Below are 17,872 nucleotides of genomic sequence, written 5' to 3' on the forward strand. Positions count from 1 at the left end.
GCTTTGGTAGGATTTTCTGAGTAGAAATTAAATTTTTCTGTTTTGTAAAAAGTTTATAGATAAATTTTCTGCAGTCAGAGATGTTTGTTTCTAACTTAGAGATTTTAAACATAATAATGTTGCTATTATAGACACTGTTTTAATGTTTTGGATGTATTTTGATAATAATAATTTTTGGAAGTGGGATGTTTTGTACATATGCATAGCAGTTCAGATAAACTTTTGATGTACTGTGTAGTTTACTCCTCAAAATATATCGCAATGCTGAAAATGAAACTCAGTGCTGAAAACTTGCATGTTTTTGAGATTCGGTTTTCTTTTTTGTTATCATACACCTGTCATTTGACACTTTTTCTGTATTTACTAGGTACCTGATATTTTTATTTCCATATGAATGTCCTATTAAGGACCACCCCCCAAGGCAATTATAGTGTAAATTAAACACAGTAAGCATTTGTTGACATTTATTGATAAAACTAGACTGTTATTATTTTTACTTCAACTATAACCCAGAACTACAGATAATCATCAGCTAATAATCACTGTATAGCTTGACAGTTGGTTTATGGTGAGAATGATCTCCCATGCATTATATTTCTTTTATTACTGATACGGGTTTTATTTGGTCTTAAGTTGGAAAATACACACTAAAACATACCAGCAAGTATTATGAATATTTGATAAATACAGTTTTTATTTATAATGCATGTTTATGTGGATAAGAATCTTATCTGGAGCACAATATGATGCATTATTTTTTAAGCTATAAATGAAAGAGAAAAATATCAGTATTTCACAGCTATTTGAAAAAAAAAAGTACTTAAGTGCTATAAATATGCTTAGTAAGATACAGTTGTGTGCTTTTTTATATTTTATTTTTCTAGAGCTAAACATCTGAAATTGTTTATTGTTTGAAATGTCTATAATTTTCATATTAAAATGTTTCTTTGGAAATTTAACTTCTACTAAATGTATACAGTAATGTGTGTGGTTCTCATTTACTGATACTTTAGTACTATTTATATAGATATACAGGATATTTAGAATCCCACTGACAAGCAAACAATTCAGAAATGGATAGATATAGAAAGTAATTGTTAGTGGTGTGGAAAGATGTATGCTGTGCCTACTTTCTTACAATATTGAGGTAATTTACAATTTATTTCCAGAAAATGTTCTTCAAAACTTAGTAATATGCATCTTACACCAAGAATGTCTACTGCAAAGGTGTAGACAGTAACAAATGAAACATTTAAACCACTAATGAATTCCAGATGAGTGTCTTTTTTCACATCACATGATCGGAAATGTGTATCAGCAGCTGAATGCTACGATCTCATTTATGTATAGATACCATGGAGGCAGACTGAGAACGGTAAGTGGTATTGACAGTGAAGCCACCATATTGGTATTTTCCACACTTGGGCAACACTTTTGACAAAGCTATTTTGTAATATGTTTCATTTGTTATTATCTACACCTTTACTATTGCCACCGTGGATGACTTATGCTTAATAATTATTTTCTGACAGACGCTACCTTAAAGATGACCTTTAAATACCTCAATAATGTTGCCTTAGATTACGCCTACACCTTATTCACACCTTATTCCACACCATTACCAATTATTTTGCTGTACCCCTATTTTTAAAGTACTTGCCTATTAATGGACTTCTGAATAACTTGTTAAAGTCTAAAAAAAATACATTATATTTTTGGTTACTGTCATTTTCTTTGCAGCTGAGAAACCACACAAACTTTATTTTAAAATTGTGTTGTTTGACACACTAGGTAGCCTGTGAACATTTAAACTGTATGGGATATAATATGCAAAATTATGAAACTTGGAATAAGCATTGAAAGGTAATTGCTTTGCAAAACATAAATTTTTTTCTTTTTAAATTAAAAATCAACTGATTCTCATGATGTGCTGATATATATGGGTTGAGAAACTTATAAAAAAAATTATTTGGAACTTTCTTTTCTTTTACACTTCAGAGTTTAATTAATGTTTGTTCAAATATTTTGACATTACAGTGTGCAACTGCCCTAGGAATATACAGTTTCATAACAAATTCTGGTGTTGGTGTAAGTATTCCAATCATATTTTTTTTTGTATAAAATACTACTACTTTTGGTATTATATTTAATAAGGTGTTGATAAAGTCACATAATACATGTGATAGAATTCAGTGTAAGTGCTCTCTGTGATATATTTGTTTTTACTTGTTTCCTGTTAGTTTTAGAGACATTGTAACAAATATTTAGGACAAGAGCTGGTTTATGAATGTACTTGTTTCACATACTGTTTAATTTGAAACATTTTATGGTTTCTCCAGTAAATCTGCATCCAAAAAGTATCTATAAATTGCTTCTTTAGCACTTATTTCTGATTTGGCACTTGTCTAGGAGAAAATAAATCGTGTAAGAATCTGTCATATCTCTGCTTGGCTGTTTTGTAGACATAATAACAGCAACGATTGCATGATAAGGCTGCCATACCATAGGCATATTGGTAGTGAGTGATAATTTTTTATTTGCTGATTTGCTTATTAATTTGATGTGGTATCAAAGTACAATTTACACTACATGTTAAAGAAATCATTGCCTCCATTACCGAATTATTGAACATTTAATTTTAAAAAGTAAACAAAACAATAATCATTTTTGTTAATGGTATGTTAGCAGTTCAGACCATGATATCAGCAGTTTGTGTAGTTAGACTCATTTACACAGTGTCAGATGTTAGCAAAAGATAACTTAAAAACTGAATAATTCTGAAACTGAAGCCTCTGTACCTAAATGGATTGAATAAAGACTCTTTCTGTTGAAGTTAAAATTAATTTTTGCATTTCTTTATTCAGTTTGTTAAACTTGTATTACTTTAAAGATGACCTTGAATGACCTCAGTGATATTGTCTTAGGTTATGCCTACACCTCTTTCTGTACTACTAACAATTATTTTCCTGTACCTCTCCATTTCTGAATTACTTGCTTGTTAATTGACTTTTGAATAACCCTTTACAGTCTAAAAAAAGCTTTTTTAGGTTACAGCCATTTTCCTTTGCAGCTATGAAAGTATACAAACCACTTATTTTAAAGTTTCTTGTGTTATTTCACTTCATTTACATTTCTAACAATAAACCATACTATTAGATTTTATTGAAAGCTTTTGAAGTAGTGTGATAGCATTTGATTTTAACATTCCACTTGTTGCATGCATTGTTTTACTGAGTTCACCAAACTGTGTACCATTAAGTTATCAATTATTGTAACTTTCTTTATCTATTTGCTCTCCATATTCTACTTTTTTTTTAGTAGTCTACTGTTGTCATTGAACTTTTTAATTACAAACACTACAAGGTTTATCACAATAGGCTGCTACAGTTTGGTTGCAAATGTTTCAAAGTATCATTAGGATAATATGGAACTGTTCCAACCAACGGTATAATACTTTGGACACCTGAACTAGGCAGATCATCATCTTTATCTTAAGCAGATGACTGACGTGTGTTGGTTCTGGCTTACCACATTGTAGACTGCGTGCTCTGAGACTGAATCAAGTGTTTACAACTACAACTGGTCACTGTATCAGCATATTGGTGGTTATAAACATTTCACTAGGCCAACCTGTATCCCATACACATTATGAGGTGCATTCAATCACCAGAAAGGCAAAGAATGGCTCATATGAAATGATGCTAAGAATACATTTGGCAAATAACAATATTTTTTACTGAAAAGTAAATCTTCATCTTACGAAAGAAGGGTATGCTTACTTGGAGAGAATGTGGAACCAAATCCAGACCTCATTTTCATACAGAAATCTTTGTTATGGTGATGGAAGAAGTATGGTATAGGCAAAAATAAGAATTCTTAGAATTGTTGAAATATACATTTTGTGTAATGGTGTCATTAATGCAACACATTATAAAAACCACATTCTGGGACTCTGAGCTGCCATATGCTGGTATAACTGGACCTAACTTCAGTCTAATAAATAATAACACTACCTCTTCTGCTGTCTTAAATTCATTGACGTATTCCTTGAAGAAGATGGGAGTGACAATCAAATGGAGTGGTCTGCACACTCTTTGGCCTTGGGTTGTATAAAGTATGTTTTGAATACTCTTTGGATTCGTGTTGCATTCCATCACATGATTCTAAACATACTATTAGAATAATATTCAAAGGAGTGGTCAAGGATACTTCACAACTTTATGAGCACTGATTTTAATAATACAGTATCCATTTCCCTTGTTGTTTGTGTTGACCATGCTCCAAATTGGAGTGAAATGTGGAGTCATCTACCAAATGTTCATTTACAACTGTAGACTGTATGACCAGTCATTTGCATTTCAAATGATATTAGGATAATAAAAATGCATTATTTGCCTAAAAATGAACTGAGGGATCTGAGTGACATCACATAATGTTTGATTTTTCTTGTTACAGCCAACATTTTTTAAATTTTAGTTATCACATAATAGTTCAGTGCAGAAAAAGTCTAGGTAAAAGTTAATGTTTATTACAAAGCAAACTGTTTTGTGACTGTAGTGGCTGCTGGGATGAACAAGAAGGATTTCCAAAATGTTTGCATGTGACAAGGATAGAAAGAATGATATTGTATGACACTTTTAAGTCAAACAAAGGGCTGAAGTGCAGTATCTTATAATCCATGGATACCTATGTCACTAACTGTTTCAAATTATATATTACAAAGAAGAGAACTCTCACATCATAACAAATTTTACAAACATATGTGTCACTTAATGAGATAGGCATGGCATGCACTAGGGAGTGAATACAGACAGTGTATCAAACTGGTATAAGCCTCCGTAAGATAGCCATTGCCATATGTAACTTTTATCTAAGCAAGAGGATTAATACATGTTTGCAACATTTCTACGTTTAATTTAAATAATTCAATAACTACATCCAAAATGCTTACATGAAAATTTAGAAAAAGTAACTGAACATACCTTGCTTAAGATATATTCTAAACTATTATGGAAAGATGAAATTATCAGTTAATTCATTTGCAATAATTGCACTGATGACTATTAATGTTTTTGTAGGTGTGGGTTATTTGTTTTACACTCAAAATCAGAATTTTTGTTTGGTAAACAATCAGTTTTTTTACATGTATATTGTTAAAAACCTGTTCTAAGCCAGTTATTACACATATTAACCCAGTTTCAAGATATCAGACATAAACTAGTACACAAGATTTGTATAACAACTGAGAAACATTACTATATATTTAGAAGAAGTTTACACATGAAAAATTCATAGCTTGTGATAAGTAAAATTACTTTTATATTTTCTGTTATATGTAGTGAAAAACTTGAGTAGTAAATAATTATTTTTTTCCCTGGACAGAGTCTTCAGTCTACCATGCAGTTGCTTCATTCAATATTTAGTGCATCATTTTTAAAAGGCAATGGAGCAGTTCCTTCTCATGCCCCAGAATTAGTAGTTCTTCATAGCCATGCCTTGTTAGCCTGGAGTTTACTTGTGACCATTTCCTCTACTTTACAAGTTATAGAACTGGCAGAAAGGTAAACTAAATGTGCAATCAAATACGTGTACATTAATGCAATCACTTCTTTGCTGGATGCACTTTTAAGAAATTATCACGTCTACATGCATTCAAACATAATGGAGGGCTTAATTATATTTCAGAAACTATTATATTGAATAAATATTTGCAGGTGAGTGATGAATTTCAAAAATCTTAACTCTTAAAATCTTTTAAATCTTTCTTGTAAACTATTCACTGACTGGTGCACCTACAAATAGAAAACATTCCTATTTTTTTAAAGTTTTGATTTACAAGTGCAAGAAATAGTTAAAAAATACTGCTGAACACAAATTTTTAACTTCTGAAAGTTTCTTCTTTTTTTGTAGCATAAACATGCTTGAAAAATATCAAATGTATGTATACTATATGTGTTTTAAGTTTCATTCTTATTGTGGCTGGTATTATTGGGTAGCTAATATTTTCACAATATGCCTACTGAAAATGAAATTTCAGTTATTTAAGAGTGTCATCCCTCCCTTTTTTTAAATGAAAATTTACTTGAGAAAGTCTTGTACACATGTAATAAGTATGTTTATGAACATTCATATGTTGTTGTTTTTCTTCATTGAATATTTTATAGTCAGTTGAAGAAGTTACCAGAATTACTAGAAAGTCCTGACTTGGAATTAAGAATAGCAGCAGGAGAAGCAATTGCCATCTTGTATGAAGTGATTCGAGAAGAACGAGTGGTTTGTGTTCTATGGCAGTAATCCTCAACTGTTTCTTTTAGAAGTTTTCCAGAGTGTTTGGTGTACTTCTTATTTTATATGCTAACTTATTCATTAGCAGATAACACAGCCAGGCCACAAAGTATTTGAAAATCATAAACATTTCATTACTTTGAAAGGAAACTTGATAAATTGGATAAACATTACATCAAGTAAAGTGATATGCTTTCCCCATATTATTACTTTCTTTCATTGTCTTCCATGTGGATAGCCATGCATTAGAAAGTAACATAAATTTAGGTTTTTTACTACATAAATTAGATTTAAGGAAATGAAAAGGAATACATAGAAACTATAATTGTGGATATGTACCAGAATAATATTTCATGTTCTGTCAACTTCTGCTCCACTGTTAGCTTGAAGTAGGCTTGATTACATGTCTAAATGCAAGGTTCATAAGCAAAAAAAAAAATCTGTAACATGTTTCTACAGTACAGTCATGCTATTCGTTGCCACTACTTGGGATGTTAGTGCATGAATTTTCAGTCTAAATAACTTTGTTTTTTAAAACATTAAAAATAATTCTATTAGTGCCTCATTTTTTATAATTCCTTTGTTGCTTATAGCTTAGTCTTGTGTAGTTTGACAATTTTTCATTTATTTTAATATTTTGTTCTTTTAGTTATATTTCAAAATGAAATTGATAAAAAATTGTGCTTTTTCTTTTAATGTGTGTATGTACATAATGTAATAACATTAAATGAACTGTTAAAATATAGGTTGACCATCTTTAGCATAAATATAAATAAGTTTAGGAGGGGGGACATTTAATCTTCACTGAGTCATCGTTATTAGCTGATGAGCTGCCTTATAGTATTTAATATAATACACACAATGAACTAATCTTAAACCTTTAGCAGTTAGAAATCATCAATTACCTTCAAAATTATAATAGTCTTTTGGACTTGGTATATAAAAATATTCACATTAGTTAACAGTATAAATATAACACAAATAAATACAGCTTGTAGTAATTTTTAACTATTATTAATAATTACTGAAACTTGGTTGTTTTAACCTACTGGTTCAAGTTGCTTTGTCCATTCATTAGTTTTTTTGGAGTCAAGGAAATGGCCTGTAAGTGGTTCAAGATGAAACAAATGTGTTTTAACAATTAGTAATGCTTGCAAAGTAAAAAAAAATCAATATAGAGTAGTTATTGTAATTACAGAAAAATAGATGACAGTATAACTGAAACATAATTATATAATATATTAGCTATGTTTCAAATTAATCAAAAGGAAAAATAGTGATGTTATTATTCAAGCTTGGAGTTAATCTGTTGCTTAAAGTTTTGAAAACTTAAAAACCTAAGGTAAGATATATACTTTTACTTGAATTAATCTTTTTTATAACAACATGGCATATTTAACTATTTTATTTGGTGGTGGGGGTACAGAGTATAATGGAATTACAAACCTTTGAAATTAATCACGAGATAAACAATGCACTATGACTAAAAGTTATTCTAGAAAAGGTATGAAAACATTAGTACACAAGAACTGACAAATACATCTTTTATACAGGAAGTTGCCTAATGAAGAACTAAACAATTAGGATTTAACTTTGAATTCTAATGGTGTTAAAACATTTCCTACTACACCTTTGTTTTGAATCACAAGACTCGTATTAAACATTTTAATACAGTTGGAAGAGATAGTATAATGATGTATTTTGACCCTTTCAAAATGACCTGAAATGAAAGATTTTTTCAGGTTCTTATTTTTTCGAAATCACCACAACAGATTTTGGCTGTATACTAAGACGGTCACAAACCGGAAGAAGACGAAAGTAAAATAGAATTTTGGTTTGTGGCTACTTTAACTACAACTTCATAATTGCCATAATGTGTACTGGTAAGATAAAATAAAGCATACAATATAGAACAGTTATTTTATTACAATTTACTGTAAGGAAGATTTGTCTTTAGAAGAGGTATGACATTTTGATCACTTGTGTGATCATTCTAAAGTACACAGGTACAAAATTTCCTTACTGTAAAAGCTGTAACTTGTAATAAAATAAAGCATACAATATAGAACGGTTATTTTATTACAGTTTACTGTAAGGCTAGTGTGATCATTCTAAAGTACACGGGTACAAACCTTCCTTACTGTAAAAGCTGTAACTTGTAATAAAATAAAGCATACAATATAGAACAGTTATTTTATTACAATTTACTGTAAGGAAGATTTGTCTTTAGAAGAGGTATGACATTTTGATCACTAGTGTGATCATTCTAAAGTACACAGCTACAAACCTTCCTTACTGTAAAAGCTGTAACTTGTAATAAAATAATACTTAATCAGTAAGTAAACTCAAAACAAAACTATTAATATAGATTAATGGTACAAGTGTTTCAGTAAGTATATCATGTTGTAAAATTTAAGATATTGAACCTTATATTTTAGATAAGTGAAATGTTTTAATGGAATCCTTCATTGTGTGGTAGAGCACAGTAAAAAGTTTCTCCCATGAATACTAAGGATTTGTGGTTTATAGGCAATGGTGAAATAATGTTAGTAAATTGTGACAGGCATTTACCACAAACCCAAATTAATTTTTAGTTACTAATCACTTTAGTTGTAGTTTTGTTAAGTATACAGGCAACAAAAATCATCGTGGTCATTTTGAAATAGTCGGAACCCAAAAACGTCTTTCATTTTATTTTTCTAGTTATTTTGAAAGAAAACGTATTGTAGTTATTTTTTTTTTTCTCATTGAACAATTTTGGTGTTTGTTCCTGATGAAAGCAAATCTAATTTTATGGTATTAACATTATTACAATTACATACAATTATAGGTTGGGTATTACATGGGCAATAGCATTTTAACTATCAAGACTATATTTCCTTCTAAGTATTGTTTTAATATTTTAAAGTAAATTTCTTTATGAAATATTGTACCTTACTATTTATTTTCAAGTAAATGCTAATAATATTTTTTTCTAGGATTTTGAAATAGAAAACGTTGATAATCTTTGTGAAACATTACGACAACTTGCTACTGACAGTCATAAATTTCGTGCTAAAAAAGATCGTCGACAACAAAGATCTAGTTTCCGAGATATATTGCGTGCAGTGGAGGTGTGTTGTTTTAAGTGTTTTTGTTTGAAAGAGAAACTTGCATTTAGAAAATATTATACATAGAGCACGTTTATAAGTTTTGTAATCTATAAACAACTGGTAATACTTTGAAAATTATTCTAACCATTTGGTTGATGAGTACCTCGGTATTTATATTCAAACTTACTTTTAAGCCATATGTAAGATACTGTAAAAAAAAAGGATTTTGAAGTGATTTGTCAAATTTAGAATTATTCTGTGTAATATCCATAATTCCGAATGGCACCATTTAATTGCATTAAACGCTTCATTTTTTCTTCTAGGATTATAAAAGTTTTAAAAAAATAACGTTTTAACCCAAAACAAATTCTTAGATTTATTGTAACTGATTTTTTTTGAAATTAGATTATAAAGTGTTATAAATACTGATAGGTACTTATTCAGAAATATCATTTAACTTTGATATATATGTGAATGTGTGTATATTATCTAAAATTCTCCAAGTGGGAAAAAACAGTTAAACTATGGAGTAAAATCCCCAGCAATTATGGATAAAAAGAGGCACAAAGGTGGATATAATTTATTTCAAAGTGTGACAAGATTAGAATAATGATGAGGATACGTAGATATTGCCTCTCATATAAAAAATGTGATGTTTTGTATAACACAAATGAAAAGGAATGCATTTAATATTTTGTTCCAAGCTGATACAATGTATACCTTGATATTTTTAGTGGATGGATATCAAAGTAAAATGTGAAATACTTGTTTTTCTAGTCACATAGCTCTAGTTTGTATTTATTAAGAGGGTATTGAATTAATTTTATTGCTTGTTTCGCATTGTAGGGATGTAAAAATTTTTGATGTACTAGATTCAGACTAGTAGACATGAATAATGCATTGGCCCAACTTTACATTTTTTCCTATTATAAAGACTGAAATAATGCATATTGCAAATATATATGTATTTATATTCATTGAAATACCTTCTTCCACTTTATTACCAAACTAAAAATTATATGAATTGGTACGGCCTATGTGGTGCAGATATAAAATATGAATTTTATATTCTTTGTTGCCTTTCTTCAGTCCTTTTTTTAAGATGATTCATATAACAGTATATTACAAGTAAAGGTGATGCTTTATCCAAAACTAAATTACCAAATTTAATCAAATATTAGTTTTTTTTAAGTAAGGGTTTCTGTTTTGATGGATACTATTTAAATTTTGCCCTCGAACACATGTAAATGCTATTCAGCAAGTGCATTTTACAGACCCCATCGATGAATGACATGATGTTTGCTATTTTTGTATATCACAGAAGAGACATAGAAAGAATGAGGATAATGCAATATTATTGAATATATTGGAAATAATTTTTTTTTGAAGATTGTCTTTATTTTTTACAAACACAGTAATTATAACTTCTGGTTACCCTGTTGCTATGCGTACATGCATTGCTTTGGTTAGTCTCTTAATTGGCCCATTGATCTGATATGCAAGAACTATATTTTTTCTGTGGTAAATGTGTTATAAACATTTTATTAAAATTATCTGAAGGAAACACGATTATACTTTATACTTTAAATAGTTGTGCCACCTTAATTTCAGAACTTTAATCATGTGATTTTGTTCTTTTTCAATGAAAAAATTAAAGTTAAGTAGGTCTCTTTGTTACTTGCTGTATACTTCAATAATATTTAATTGTCTTAGAAACTAAAGTGGGGAAGAATGCATGTCCACTTTATTAATGTGAAGCATTGGGGCTTAGTGGGAAAAATATATAATCAGTAAAATTATAAAAGAAATTTTAACATGAAAAAGCATTGTTTCATATTGTGTTCCCAAAAGCAATATGGTTTTGTAACTTGCATAGTTGCAATATAACTTTAAGCAAAATTTTACTTACTAATGACAGTAAACAAACCTATTAGTGCTGGTGCATCTGTCATATGTTTTATACTTTTGTTACATTGTACATAAGCCATTGTCTGACACACTACATAATTTCAAATTAGGTTATTTCCAGCAAAATACTTCAGGTGTTTGGATAACAAATATATATTTAATTCTTTATAAAGATTAAAACAGTGCTAGGCTTACATGTAGTGTCATCAATTCTTAAATAAAATTGATGCTGGATAAAAAAAATTAATTTAGTCACTCGGAAGTTAGATTACAGCAAAAGTTTTTACAATTTTATATATAAAGCATCGTGAGATATTTATTTTGATAATCTTTTATGTAACAGTGATAAGCAGTATATGAAAGAATTCAGTTATATAAACGTAATTTATGGCTTATCATCCTTTTCAAATGAAATGTACGACTGGATTCTAAACAGCGAGAGGAGTGCAAGTGTAATAAGTAATTCATCATGGAAGGTATAACAGGTTTAGTTCATCGATATATAATGCTGGAAACAACATTTAGAACTGTTGTTAGGACCTTTTCAGGTTGAAACTGTGATCTTTAATAGGATTTTATCTAGTAATAGGTTTTTTTTCATACTAGGAAGGAGAAGCTCCAGATGTTAGAGTGAAGTTTGGTAGAGAGGTCCTTAACATTGACAGTTGGTGTAAAAAACGCCAGTATGATGCCATTTGTTATATTTTAGGGTCTGGAATGAACTTGCATCTCAAGGTATGATATTTGAATTATTAAAAATAAAAATACAGCTTGATGCTGTTTTCTGTGCTTCATTATGTTCAACTTACTTGCATTTCACAATTATTGTACATTAGAATTAGAATTTTTTTATTGAACCCCAGTTTAATTGTATCATATAATGGTGATTGAATTAAACATTCCATCTATTGATCTAGTATTTAAAGTCATATCAAAACATTACTTCACACAGTGTTTTATACATTTTTGCTAATAGTTTCAACTTTTTTAAGCAACTTTTATTTTAAAAAACAAACCAGCTTATCATCATTGAATTTACTGAACTTTCATAAATAGCTGCTTCCTTTTAAAATAACCATAGTGTAATAATTCAGTGAAATAAGTTTTCAGTGTTATGTAGTTGTCTGGAGCTTTTAAAATCAGACACCAGGAAAGGAATATAAAAGTGTATATGTAGTTGAAGCTAATTTGGCATCATCATCATAATACTTCTAACTCTTTATGCATTTAAATTAAATTTGTTTTGCTTGGTGAATTTTCAGTTTAGAAAGGTACATAGTTTTGGTAGAATACCTTTATTATCACATTATTATTTTTCTTTAGACAAAGTTCCATCTAATTCAATAGTTATTTAGTTTTTTCCTGTCTTTATTTACTTATAACTATTTTAATTCTTCTTTTCTTTAAAAAAAATCCAATTTTCCTGCAGATTTCTTTGCTCATTTTTCCTTTCATAATCTTCCAAATTCATACGTTTCTTTCATTTTCAGTCCATTCATATTCTTTATTTATTTTTTCTCCAGGTTTCTACATTTGTTCCATTGTCACTTTGATTTTCTTACATTAACAATATTCTAAACTCCTCTGTTGATAATTCTGAATTCACTGTATGTGTATTCATGAAACTTGGAATGTTTTAGTAAATGTAAGAAATCTGTTGTAAACAAATTGAATTTTTATCTAAGTATTTTCACTAACGATTTGTCTGTGAATTACGAAATCAATTTGAATCAGACTCTGACTAGTCTGAGTGCAAGGCGATTTTAGTGTTAAGAATAAAAAAAATATATATATTTGTTTTGTTTTATGGTATGATAATTCATTTACATAACCTCTAAGTCCTAAATGAATATCAAGTGTTTTTGTAAAACTTCATTTTTATCTGTTATTTTGTCTGTTTTAATACTGACTAATAATGACCAATGTACAGTGAATTGAAAAGTTGAAAATATGAAATAGAATGAACAGTACCTATTTTCCTTATTCGTTTGATACACAATTTCCCTTGTCTCGTAATTTTTATTTTCAAATTTTCAGTTGTTAACTTTTTTGTATATATTTTACGTAAAGTCATAATTTTATTGTTATACTTATTATCTATTTGAGCACTAATCCTCCTGTCAAAAACAATATGCATAATGGAAGATATTTGGCTATAGGCTCTAAACACCATGAGCAAAGTGCACAACCCATTTGGTATTGGTGAGTGAAAATCATAACTGAGTTAGGCCTCACTTTATCTCTAATTTAGTTCTTAAAATCAAAATTATTTGTGCTTTCATATATACATTTTAGAACACAAAAATGCATAAGGCAAAAAATTCAGTTTCCTGCTTGAAGCAGAAAAACACAATTGCAAAAAAATAAAATTGAGGCCAAATACCTACTAATAAGTGCCCAAAATGAATGAGCCTCTTAACGAATCTTGTAAAGAACAATCTACTCATTGTATTGGTTATAAATATTCAAATAGCGAATGTTGGGAGAATTATTGACATTTTGTGTGAAATAGGATGAGACAAGAAGCACCCACCATGTGGGTTTTACGGCTTATTTATATTTCAATAAAGCAAGAAGCTTGGAGGCTTGAAATTTATATTCTGCCTACCAATATCTATATTGAAACTGTGTAATTGGTGGGACACTCAGAAGATCATATAAAGGTAGAAAGAAAATCTAAAATGAGCACTTGGGAGTGCAGACATTTTACATGATACAGAGAAATGAAGATTGAGAATTTATTTAATTATTTTTGTTTGACATTAAGAAATTAAAACTTAGGTAGCCTAAAAATTTGAATTATAATTATTTTTATGCTAAACTTATTGACATACATTGATAATAAAGTAGTATAATTAAATTTTGAATGTAGGAAGCACCACTTATACAAATGAAAATTCAATTTTTGTTGTGGGAATGAAACTCATTACTGTCGAGCCTAACAGTTCTTGCATTTTTAAACCATTAGAGCATTATAATAGTAATAAGTAAACCTACTATTCATGATGGAAGAGTAACTCAAATTCGTGGTGGCTACTACCAACAAGTTGCCTTCCCTGTGATTGGTAGTTCAAAATTAGGAACAGCAGCAGATATCCTGAATTTGTCTGTGAATTTGTATTAGTTTCTGACCAGAAAATACTTAGCAATATTTGAGGTTTTGATAATGCAAAGTAGTCATTTTTACAACAAAAAAGATGGAAAATGCAACATTTTTTAATGTTTACAAGCACAGTAATAGTAGTTAGAAATAATAAAGGATTTCGTATACCCTCGTTATATGTTTGTGTATATTTGGTAAATATAAAGTAAATGAAAAGACAAGTATCTAGAAAAGAATAATGTGTTATAAAAGTAGTAAGAATGTGCCTTTTTGAAATTACATACTTAACCTGTATTCTGATTATTTTGTCACTTCCAAAACAAACACATTTGCTGCTACTTCACTTTATTGATGAACCACAAGAGACTTGTATTTTGTGTGGCTCATGCCAAGACACACAAAGGGCTATCTGCTCAATGTCGAAGTTATGATTGTAGAGAGATGAACAAGTATACAGATCAAGAATATTTTTCTTCGAGTCACACATATATACATAGCTAAAATATTTAGTTTCTGAAAAGTTAGTATTTTCTCAGTTCTTTACCATTACCAATATCTTATTCTGCAGTTGTTTCAAAAACAGAAAAATGGGCTGTTTATATCATAGATTTATTTACTCTAATCCTGCCCCAAAGATTTCAAGTGCCACAGCTATTGAGGATTCCCTCTTGTTTTTGTTTGTATGTAACATGGTTTGAGGAACACTGTACTAAGTGATAAATTAAATATAGTCAATCACTATTTGCCTAATGCTAATACCTAACTGTAAGCTGGTATATATTCGTATTAGAAACCACTACTGCTTTTACAAATTCTCGTTTGTCAAAATGAGTTTTCCATTCTGCAACAAGATGCATGTTCTCTCTCTTGCAGTAAGAAAACTTGTCAGTCTCTATTAATATCTATTATTTTAAACATTTTATTTGACCAATTTAACAGAAGTACTAAAAGATGGTTCTATGACCTTGTTAAATAAGCAAAATAGGGAGGTATCAGTTCACTTGTGCTTAAATGTAACTGATCCAAATTAGTTAAAACATACTGGAAACATTTTTTTAACTATGGTACGGTCCTTGGATGTAAGTGTGATATATACTTTGTGATTTAAGTGTATGATTTAAGAAACTGCAATTTCTTATTTAGGCAGATCAGTAACAGAGTTTTTATTTTTTCCAAATCTAAGAGTTAACTATAAATGCTGAAACCCAGTATAATACTATTTCTGTATCCTGTATTATTAATTTGTCTTTTTGTAGTATTTTCACTTTCCAGAAGTAATTTCTCCAAAAGGGGTCACCCTTTTTAACCATTTGCACCACTATACAGTAGCGTGTTGTCTGTCTGTCAGTCAGTCTGTAAGACACAAAAATGACATCATATAAAGGACAATTAACATTGCAATTTGTCATGAGAAGAATTATGCAATCTGTAAGCTACAGCACATCATGACTTATGAACTTCAAAAGCAAGAAATAAAAATATTTGTTACTCTTAATTTTGGGGACCCTGCAGAAGTACATCTAGTTTATTTAGTGAAAACTTCTTTTTTTATTTCACTAAGAAACAGCAATTTATACCATATTATTACTTAATTTTTCAATTTGTTTAGATGTTAATAACTACTTAATTTTGTATTTTGCAGGAAAATGAGTTGTTAAGGGACATTTTTGAACTAGGCCCTCCTGTTACAAATGGTGGAATGTACCAGAAAATTAGCAAGTTTGATAGGGTAGGTTGTTATTTTGACATTTTTTGTTGTTTTTTTTTTGGGATAACAAGAAAATTAAAAATTGAGAAGGTTAGTCATTTCTAACAAGCCATAAGGTTAACACAGTTGGTCCAAATTCTTTTTTAGTTGATTGGCCAGTGTATCTGACATAGCTTATAGCAAAAATAATATAACAACAAAATTCTGCATATCTAGGCATATACATTGTGGATGTATTTTTATCATTTATGTATAGGGAAAAAATCTTAAATTTGGCTTCTTTTTATTGCTCTAAAACCTTAATTTTGTTTTCTTATAACATTTTGACAGGTCACAATATGTTGTGTTCATTTCTCATCATTCTGTAATTGTGTTAGATGTATATTTTGTGTGCTACCCATATTTTGAAGTATTTGTAGCAAACTGTTATTCAGAGAAACTGTATTGATTTGGTTTCTGGGGTGTCATAAATTTCTTTAATTGTTCTATTTAATAAGTGCCTTGAAGTTTTGAATGATTCTTAAGTGTGGTTGGCTGGTTTTGATGTGTAGTCCTTTACTCACCACAGTACATCAAAAGCAACAAACAAACCACTTAAATTCCACCACTGTATGAGGCTTCTTTTATTTACTTGCTTCGCTTTTCCAAGCAGTACTGGTAAGCTGTGAACTTGGTGAAACTAGTCCACTGCAGCAGGAGTAGTGAATCAATGATTAGATTAGGCCTGTACATAATTTTTCTTGACTGATATTCACATTTTGGTGACGGAAAGAAATTCATAAATAAAGAGAAGTTAATACCTCTTAAATGTTTACACTAAAAATTTGTTAAGAGTAAGCTTGTATTTTTTGCTGAGGTGACATGGTTTCCAAGTCCAAGAAATTTATTTTTATTATGTACATCTATGTGTTTGTATGAATTTGCTATAGTTTTCTGAAATATCTCACTATTTTATTAAATACTAAGATATTTCTTATAGAGTAGCTGATTTTTATAATATATTGAGTTGGTCATAGCAAATCCCCCAGTTAAGATACTACAAATACTTCTATTGTATTTGTATATTTTTTTTTATAAGGACTTCTGTCAAACATTCAGTGGTAATCATGTTTTACACTTTGAGGATTTGTAATGTTAAACTGATTCATTGGTCATGAAAATACAGCTTAATCATGTTGTGTTCTTTGTACTTTAATTTTCTTTTATTGAGACATTCACCATGGATACTTATGTTTAAAAAAAAAGTTAACTTTTATTTGTTTTATATAATTTTTGTGAATGAAAAAAATGAATTTTTGGAGTCTTTCAATGTTTTTAAGTTTTATTGGTGAAAAAAAGGTCTAGAGTAACATGCCCTGTCAGCATCAATTAACCCTTTCCAGACGGGTCATGGGTGAAAGGCCATGTCATTGTGTTTTATTGAACTACTGTTTCATAAATTTATGTCAGTAATTTTGGTATCAAACTATAGATTATAATTCACATTTTAATATTATATATTACTCAATTTCTTAATTTAAAAATAAGTTTTAAAAAACAGAGTTAAACATCAATTTTGGTGTGTCACATGCTATGTTGAATGCAGCACTGGGTCAAATTAGATGTTTGTGATGTCAAAATATTAAGTCTGTAGTTTTGTACGAATTAAGAACTCAAATTACTGATATTAACAAGCTAGAATATAAAATAAGAACACCTTATCTTTTCTATTTGCCAAGATATTGCTCATATAGTAAACAGTGGCATCCTGCCACCTCTTTCAAATTTTGGAAACAC

The 17,872-nt window shown here is 29.4% G+C and overlaps 1 protein-coding gene across 2 annotated transcripts in view; it reads left to right on the forward strand.

Moving 5' to 3' along the window:
- LOC106462242 (interferon-related developmental regulator 1-like) overlaps window positions 1-17,872 on the forward strand; it is a 39,348-nt gene that overhangs the window by 18,296 nt on the left and 3,180 nt on the right. For both annotated transcript variants that reach the window (XM_013922145.2, XM_022389581.1), the window contains 6 exons: window positions 2,038-2,088; window positions 5,383-5,561; window positions 6,165-6,273; window positions 9,264-9,398; window positions 11,892-12,020; window positions 16,031-16,117. In XM_013922145.2, coding sequence (XP_013777599.1) covers window positions 2,038-2,088; window positions 5,383-5,561; window positions 6,165-6,273; window positions 9,264-9,398; window positions 11,892-12,020; window positions 16,031-16,117 — 690 coding nt within the window. The remainder of the gene's footprint in view (window positions 1-2,037; window positions 2,089-5,382; window positions 5,562-6,164; window positions 6,274-9,263; window positions 9,399-11,891; window positions 12,021-16,030; window positions 16,118-17,872) is intronic.

This window comes from Limulus polyphemus, unplaced genomic scaffold, assembly GCF_000517525.1.
Source record: "Limulus polyphemus unplaced genomic scaffold, Limulus_polyphemus-2.1.2 Scaffold44, whole genome shotgun sequence".
NCBI classification, from domain to species: Eukaryota; Metazoa; Arthropoda; class Merostomata; order Xiphosura; family Limulidae; genus Limulus; species Limulus polyphemus.